Source organism: Alosa sapidissima, chromosome 16, assembly GCF_018492685.1.
Source record: "Alosa sapidissima isolate fAloSap1 chromosome 16, fAloSap1.pri, whole genome shotgun sequence".
NCBI lineage: Eukaryota > Metazoa > Chordata > Actinopteri > Clupeiformes > Clupeidae > Alosa > Alosa sapidissima.
The window spans coordinates 29,141,341-29,150,532 of record NC_055972.1 but is presented as its reverse complement, the minus strand read 5'-3'; the positions used below and the strand labels follow the sequence as shown (position 1 = coordinate 29,150,532).

Here is a 9,192-nt window from a genome sequence, read left to right as displayed (position 1 = left end):
GTAGTTACTCCCTACTTGTTCCAAAAAGTAACTGAGTTAGTAACTGAATTACTCTATGATAAGAGTAAATCATTACCAGGGAAAGTAACTATTTGCGTTACTGTTACAAAAAAAAAGTTGCTATATGTCAAAGAATTTGGATTTTTTGAGCAGTTTTGAGCAGCCAGTTGAAATGAGTGGAACAGACAGGTGTTTGTAGGCTACATAACTTTCAATATTTATTAGATTGATATATAGATAGATAGATTATTGATCCCCAAGGGGAAATTCAAGATATTGCACATCGACAGACCTACGGTTGACTTCCGCCTGTGTCATAGGTTTTTGTTATGAGGCAGAAAGATCTAACTTTTGCTGCTTGGATGACTTTGCTCCGAGTCCTTATTTGCTAGTGGATGGTGAGCTATCATCTGTGGTGGAGGTATCGGTGTTTTGGGCCACTATCTTTAGATGCGTGTGTGAGATGCTTCATAAATTAGAGTTGCTTACAGGTCGCTCCTGGACATAATGTACACATTACATGCACGTTCTTGCCTTGATGAATTTGAAGTAGTGCTTATATCTCCACCTTGAAAATGCCAACTTTTCGGATTGCTCCTGACCTCTGCTGTTTCGTCGAATCTTTTAGCTGTTGTGTGTGTGTGTGGCACGTGTGCTGGCAAGTGTGTAAAAACACTGGCTCTGATTGGCTATCATGAAACATGACTCTGCCTTAGCCAATCATAATCGCTTACGTCGTTATTAACCCACCTCCTCACTAGTTGTGAGCCAGGGTGCGTTCGGATTACACAGTTTATTCAATCAATGCATAGTAACGCACCGCATTTAACGTCCAGTAACGTTAACGGCGTTGTAACGACGGGAAAAGTAATTTGTTAGATTACCCCGTTAGTGAAAAAATAACGTCGTTACCTAACGCCGTTCTTTTAAACGGCGTTATTCCAAACACTGCATAGGACTGACTGACCTAGAGTCAGTAGCCCTACAAGAGAGAGACACATTGCTGAAATGACACCAACAGTTTGTACCATCTGAGCAACCAAACAATCAAATCCATCAGACATATCAGGAATACAAGTGTGATGCCCCATGTCATTCTACATAGTTTTACAGAGGGCGAGAGCATCCTCTAATCGTGTGAAAACAATCCTAATCGATCAGGATTAGGCTCTGATTCATCCTCAAACACTGCCTCTCTGTCTGCGACTCAGAAACCCATCTGATTCCGACTTGTGTCTGCCGCCTTGCATAGCAAAAGCCTGCATAATGCCTGTTGTACTTAAATCCAAACATGCTCTTCTGACGGGGAAGGGATTAATCACCCAGAGCCATTCAGGGAACTCCCATGATGCAGTGGGAAGCCAGTCTGGCAGGCACTCACCTTTTCTCCAACGCTTCCTTTCGCTCCATCTGACCCCACCTCGCCCTGCAAGAAGCAGACAGATGGAGAGCGTGAAAGCCCTGAAATGTCTGCTGTCATGTTCGCCACAGTCCCTGGGACGGGCTCCACATTGCCCCATTTGTTTTGATACAATATTAAACATGCACTAGTGCAATAATAGTCACTTGCTTAAGGTTTGATGCATTCCATGCATTAAGTATCACAGTAGCACATTTATAGTTGTGAAACCTCAAGATATCAGAGGATTGCAAACATGATACCTTTATTTTGTTTCATTCCATGACTTTAACAGATTGTATAATAACACTCCAAAAGGTCATAGGAGACATTCACCTAGCGCAAAAGTAAATTTACTGTTCTGTATGTTTTTTTTCTGGTTCTGAGCTACTGAGCTTCCCACAGAGACGATCCAAGCTGAACTTTACACAGCTAGCCATTGTGCGGGCGGAAGTGCATTATGGAAGCCATGCGGCGATCAATATCCCACAACTCAAGACACTTTATTTTGAAACTGGATAATCCACACCGGCTGAGGTAGAAGATTTCACTGCGGTGATTTAACCTGATCCCTTTCTACAGATTATATTTGCTTTAGTCCTGAGGTACTTCATATCTCCACACAGACTCTAGTGGCTAAACAATCAGGTGTTTTTTTGGCGGGAAAAAAGGAGCCCCTCGCAGAATATAAATTGTTTGGATTATCTTGATGCCCCAGTTTCCATGGGACAGCGTGAGCACACTATTCTATTTCAGGGAGCCATTTTTATTGGGCTTTAAAATCTTATTCAGGGGTGTGGTGAGATGCCTTCATTTTAGGTTGCCGCATAAACATGGGACAAACATGTCGAAGGACATGATTTATCTGTGTTGGGATTACATGACATAGGCCTACCTTACTCCCAGGCAAGCCATCCAAACCAGGGAAACCTTGAGAACCTTTATCCCCCTAAGATAGAAAAAGAAAAAACATTACCAAAGACTTACTATATGAGGGGTGGAAGTGACAACAGCATAATAATCATCAATCATCAAATATATCTCTGAGTGTCAGACTTGTGAAGTTCTATTTTAGCCTAACACACATAGTGTTGCAAAGAGAGAGTCACTGTTGCCAAATGTTGGGCCTGATGAGGCAAGACAAATGTCCAGTGGTAGAGCTTTACAATTTAAACGCAATGTCCTTCGATTGGATCGTGTTACATGAGCTAATATGTCCCCACACAGCTATCTTAACATCCGCCATGGAAACACGTCTTGGATTAGCACATCCTCTACACGCGGCAATGAATATATTTATTGTTGAAGTGTGGCTTGTGAGAAATCCCTCCATGGTCCCTTGCTGAATCCCCACGGGATACGAGGAGATATATTGGGTGTGATTATGCACATGAACATGCTGCTCTCCTAATCCCAATGCATTTCAGAAATATTGCTTATAAGAAAAATAACTGAGAGATATTGTAATGGGAAGAAAAGTGGGAGACAGGGCCAAAAGTGGACCATCGGGAAGAGTCAATCAGCTCCCAGCTGATTTTGAGTTTTAACATTACTAACACACATTATCATAGATGCATCATACCAAAGTTCTTTCTATTGGGATTAACCTGACACAAAAAAAACTGCTAGCATCAACCAAACAGAACAGGAATATTTTCTTACACAAAGTGAAACGCAATGCAGTCTCATTCTTAAACATTGTGGTGTTCTGCTTGCATATCAGAGCTCAGGCTAAGATTGAATTTAAACAAAGAAGCTCATTGAAAAAGCCCTGACTGACTGAGCACAGCCTGGCCATTCAAACTGAAAGATATGAAAGATCTTGGCTCCCGAAAAGGGGCATGCTGTGTCAACAGAGCCATCAGGGGCCGTCATACCCAGAGATGCACTTCCTGAGAGAATGCAATGGCTTTCGGACTTCTTAGAACAGACTTTAGCTTTCATTGTCAAACTTGTACGTTCTGTAACTGAAGTTAGCTATGGACTTTTTTTTGCTTACTGTCACATTGTGTGAGTTGGAAGAATCTTTTTTACAGCAGATATACCTTCACTGATGCATACAGATGCAGTACTAGGCTATAGGCAATATTATTGTGTACTTTATGCATTGAATTGGTCATACTAATTAACCGAGAGAGAGAAAGAGAGAGAGAGAGAGAGAGAGAGAGAGAGAGATTCCTATTAAAAGCTGAAGGAGTAAAAAGGCATCAAGACGAACAAAGGTGATGGTTTTTGTTTAAGGAAGAGCACTTCATTCCGCTAATTGTACAATAAAATACGCCACGGAGCCGAGAATACAACTCAGAATGGCTTTGCAGGAGCTGGAAAAGCTAACAGGTCTGGCATACATCTCAGCGGCCCATTGACGCGCCAACTTGTCTGCCAACGGCAGCAGTAACCCAGAAGAGATGCTTCAGAGCGCCATACCTTCATGCCAGGGTTTCCTGGGTATCCATCCTCTCCAGTCTCGCCCTGGAACAAAAAAAAAAACAGCTAGTTAGCAAATGAGTCAGTGCTAATTCACATGCATAGAATTCCCATGAGGCCATGAGGAAGAGTGGACGTAGCTCTGCAGACTACGGTTGGTGCTGTCTGCCTCATCCAGCTGTGGAGGTAGGGAACGGGGGGATGGGCAGTAAAGGACAGTCCCTTGCTGACACATTAGTAAGTGGATTTGAATGGTCACTTCATGGTGCTGCTATTCTCCAGCAGATCGTTACAGCTGTTGCAGGGCCCCCTTTTTAACACAGTGGACCAGGCAGCTGCAACTGTATAATATTACCCATTAATTGGGAGGCCGCATGCTTCCAGACATACATAGTGACCTCGTTGGACGTGCTTCGCTGCACAATGGACTTGCCTGACCAAGTGAAAACACGTTGTAAATTGCATTGTTACTAAGACATGTGTGAGTGTGTGCGTGTGTGTGCGTGTGTGTGTGTGTGTGTGTGTGTGTGTGTGTGTGTGTGTGTGCGTGGATGTGAGTTCAGCCACATACTAGAGAGTTTGACCTATAAGTGAACAGGGACAGGCTTTGCCATAAGGATCATATAATGCACTTCTCAACCCTAACTTCTAATGATAATGGAAGAATGCTTAATAAATGCAGATGATGTGTTGGATCAATTCAGATGATTGTTACTCTGGTGGTCAAAGGGCAAATTAATAATTCCATATGTTAAATAGATAAATATCTATATATAATATAAATATAATAAAATAAGTTGCTTTTAGCAGATCCACACTCTTAAGATGTTCTTAAGATTACTGGTCCTAATATCAGTGGACAATACAGAGGACATATGCAGGGGATAAGGAGAATAGTACTTTTGAAAGCACTGTGAAAAACATCAGTTGTACAGTAAGATCTTAATTTATGGCATAATACTAGGCCTACTTTTAGTGCTTTTGTGCTTGCAGAGACTGCATATCTGCTAATACTAGGATTTAGGAGCAAGACCACGAAAAATGGATTTTCTTTAGTGGAAGCCACATCCTAACTGCCCACAACTTATCTCCTCGATTTCCTGAAGGACTGTGGATTAACTAGGGGTTTGTAATCCTTGCCAACAGAATTAAGGTCTTCCCCATGACTTTCAACATGATAATGAATGATATTCAACAGGACGTCAACACATACTGTAATCCTGCTAAAACCTTCCCGTGTAGGTCATAATCATGAGAGAGACAAAAACCATAGTAAATGTTAGTGTGCTATACCATGCAAGGAGGAAAACCAATTTGCCAACAATATGAATTAAATGCTATTCAATATTCTCTGGTAATGACAACACGTGGCAAGCTTTTCTTGTAGGTTCATGTCAGACAGACTTGGGCAAACATAGCCCATTACTACAAAATGTCTTGATTCTTTTGTTCCAGATATGTCCAGTTGACGCTCAGCTCTTAGCTTTGCCCCGGCAGCCTTATATCTGACATTGTTCACTTCACATCGCACAGTCAGATCAGGCACTGTTCACATGTCCTACAGTACCTCTAGCTTCTTGCTTTAATGGAGGTCACGCATGTTAGCACAGCATGTGAAGCGCGAGTCTTTGCAAGTCTGTGCCAGTCTTTTGTGTCTATTAGCACTTCACATCCCAGAAGGATTTTTACACCGGGCAGATTTATATGTATTTATTCATCTCCAGTTTCCATAACTTGAGTGTTTCTGTCATTCTTGTGCAAAAGTAAGCAGAAAAAAAAATAGTGTCGTGATCGAAGATGGAGGACAAATGATATCCTTGACTATGAGCGTGAAATGTGTTTGATATTAAGTTGACTCTTCAGTTAGTCGTATTCAAATGCCTTTCTCCCAAGAAGCAATGACAGAATACACGCACACAGCAGGATACTCCCTAAATCCCTAAATGCATGACAAACGTGCTTCATTCATGGTTAATGTGGGTTTTTTTTTATCTTTCTTTAGGCACTGCCAAAAAGACATGTTTCTATTCATGAATTCCCTGATCTAAGGAAATGTAGGTTAGCCCTCTGCTCTGAGTCTTAGTGAAACGCAAAACTGGAGCAAAAGTTCATCAGAAAACAGATCAGTGATGGTGGAGTAAGCTAGGCAGTAGATGCATCTTTATGACACTCAATGAACAAAGCCTCCCAGCTGGAGAGATTCCACTCAGAGCCATAATGGCTGTTTCGAAAGCACTCTGTTAAACAATGATGTCCGCCTGTTAACAAGCTCCAGCTTCGTACAGATGGATGGATGCTGGTATGGGCTTCATTGGTGAGTTAGGTGGCATGAATTCTTTTGTTGGGTGACTGCTGGGCTATTATCCCAGAAAAGTCAGATGATAAAAAAGTGCATGACACTTCTAGAAAGATGGATCACATACAACATTTTAGGATCTTTACAAATTGCTTTTGCATTCACTGCTGAGCGCCGGACTTGTTCTATGAATATCCGTGTAGAGCTCACTGCTATTCTAAAGGGACATCAAACATTCAAAGCCTGCCAGTTTAAAACCCTGTAAACCTGATAAGCCCTCTGTCAAACAATAGCTTTGAATGACATGCGCAACTCTGCCTTCAAGCTGTATAGAGTGATCTATACCCAAGCTCTCTCACTCCCTAGACCTGATTAGACTATCAGCAGTTAGAGCAAATAATACCTTTAGGCATAAGATGATCACTTTCAGTCACCGCATATGTGGTCTCTGAATTACTTTGACAGCTTTGTCCACACCTGCTTTCTGGAACTCATCTCATCTCAGAAAGCATTCTCCATCACTTGATTATAAAGCATCCAAACTAATTGGAGGTAATAATAACTTATCATTCTCCGTCCCACCAGTGGAGCAGTTTTCTGTCTTATTTCATCTGGACAACAAATTAATGAAATTGGAGTAGGGGAGTGGATGAAAGGTCAAACAATTTCATTTTTGTCCAGATCAATGTTATTGAATATTTAATGAATACACGCTGGACAGAACCACGGAAGAGAAAAGTCTGCACTGTTATCCTCTAACTAAGATTTGGCAGCACTTGCCCCGAGCACTAATTAGAGATAATTGCTCTTTGTGTTGATGAGATAATTGATGCCAAGATTATTGATGACAGTGATTCATAACCCCTTTGCATTGCATAAAGCTTTTCAAATGCAAAGCCGTGAAAAAACAGTTCAGCTTCTACGAAATGTGTGTCAATAAAGGCAGACAGGATGAGAAAATTGTTTTCTAATCACTAGTAGGCTGGGCTGCAACTTTTGTTGACTTTCAAAAAGCTTTTCAAATGTGTTTACACAAAGGGTCACCGTAATTGATCTCTGAGGAAAGTATTTGAGCTAGCAAACAAAGACAAATCAATAAAATTAACTTTCCTCTCTTCATCCCTAATGAATTTGGTAACAAACTCAATGCCACTTTCCAAACGAAGAACATACTAATTACAGAGAGACTGTGGCCAAAAGAGCTCAATTATCCCTCCTCACGGCAAGCCAGTGTTGTAGGTACAGTGATTTAAAGTCCAGCGATCCTCGCTGTTCCCAACAGGAATTCCGGAGTGCCAGCCGAAAACAAAACAAACCACGGTCCTGAAAAATGTCCTCGTCCGTGGAACCACAACGTCGTAATTGGGCCACTGACCTCAAAGGCCATCTGGTTTTAATAGGCATATCACCACCTGTTCATCCAAATGAATTCCTCTCATTCCCCAACTAAGGGCCTCTACTCTCTCCAAGACAGCACGGGTATTGCTGGAGCCAGCCCAGATTACCCCCAAAGGCTTTCTAGACAGCCCAGATTACCCCCAAAGGCTTTCTAGACAAACACTCGACTGCTCTCGGGCAGCCAGGCAGTCAGGCAGTTGTTTTGTGAAGAATATCTCCTGTGAAATAGCACCAAGTGTGTGAACATGTAAAAAGTGCAGTATTTAAAAACAGCTGGCCTAGACATCGGTGTGTCCTCTGACATCAGTACGCAAGCCTAAGTACTGTTCCGCTACGAGAAGAATAAAAGAAGTGCACAAACAAACTCTAAAGGTTAAATGGATTACTCTTACCCTGTCGCCTTTATCTCCTTTTTGTCCTGGAAGTCCTGCCAATCCTGGCAAGCCCGGATCTCCCTTCAGGAATAATAATAATAATAAAAAAAACAAAGTCAGACTCAAATGATGTGACTTTAATGGAGAGTAAACAAATTCTTTTTTTCCCCTTCCTTCCTGTGGATGCTGTCAAAGTTAACCTTAATGGTGTGACAGAGATTCCAACAGACATCTCCTACCAGACTTCAATGAACTTCTATCTCTGTGTACTTCAGAGAAGATTAGTGGGACACGACAAGTGATTAAGAACATGTCTCCCACCAAACACCCGCTCGTTTGTGCCAAATTGTGGCTAATAAGCTTTTATTTCTGCCTCTGGCCAGCGTCCAAGAACACACAACAGACAGAGCTGGGCCTTCTAATTGGACATTGGCTTTAGCGTGCAGCGCTACCTTTCAGCCATGGACTCCCAGACCCACTGCTGCGCCCGCAGGCACTAATGTATGCAGTTGCATGGTGCAGCATGGGCGTAATTGGGAGAAGGAAAAAAAAAACAGCCTCACCTTCTCCGCAGAGCACTGGCACCTGTCGCCGGACTGGAGCATGGGCTGCGAGAGCATTCTGGGAAGGTAGCCCGTGACCGTGGGAGGACGCGTAACAGCCGGCACCTCCTTGGGCGAACACTGTTCAAAATGATGGAGTGCTTTAGTGATTCGGCCGGACTAATTCGGCTGAGAGCCAGCCGTAAAGACATCCCAGTAAACGATTACCCTGAAAACAAACAGCCTTTTTTTTTATCTCAAACGCTGCAATTATTTGTGTGTGTGAGTGTGTGTGTGTGTGTGTGTGTGTAGGGAGTGTTTGACAGCGTATTTAGGGCTCGGTGGATTCCGATGCATATCTACATCCAGCCTCTGCGCGAGAGCTAAGTAACATAACCCTGGTTTAACAGCATAGCTATTAACACGCTAATGGCAGACGGCTAATGATGTCCTCTGTCACTGCTCACACGAGCACAGAGTCTTTCTTAATTGATCCTGAGGAACATGAGCTGAGGAGAGACCTCTCTAGAGCTCTCGAGACATTGCAAGATACTCCTGTGACGAAAACAACCAGCGACCGGGAGTTGTTCCAGAACCATAAATACTAACTCAGATGGTCCTGACAGTCAGACCACGCATTAGCTCACCCACCAGTAATTAAGACGCAAACACTAACCAAGTCTCGTATCATCAAATACAAATGTAAATCTACTGTGGGTGCCGAAACGCTACTACACTGTGATTCTTACAAGAAAA

The 9,192-nt window shown here is 42.6% G+C and overlaps 1 protein-coding gene across 2 annotated transcripts in view; it reads right to left on the bottom strand.

The window, feature by feature from the left end:
• Window positions 1–9,192, bottom strand: part of LOC121685843 (collagen alpha-1(XIX) chain) — a 127,695-nt gene that overhangs the window by 107,024 nt on the left and 11,479 nt on the right. For both annotated transcript variants that reach the window (XM_042066625.1, XM_042066627.1), the window contains exons 8-12: window positions 8,458–8,577; window positions 7,913–7,975; window positions 3,827–3,871; window positions 2,295–2,348; window positions 1,382–1,426 (exon numbers count right to left, since the gene is read on the bottom strand). In XM_042066625.1, coding sequence (XP_041922559.1) covers window positions 1,382–1,426; window positions 2,295–2,348; window positions 3,827–3,871; window positions 7,913–7,975; window positions 8,458–8,577 — 327 coding nt within the window. The remainder of the gene's footprint in view (window positions 1–1,381; window positions 1,427–2,294; window positions 2,349–3,826; window positions 3,872–7,912; window positions 7,976–8,457; window positions 8,578–9,192) is intronic.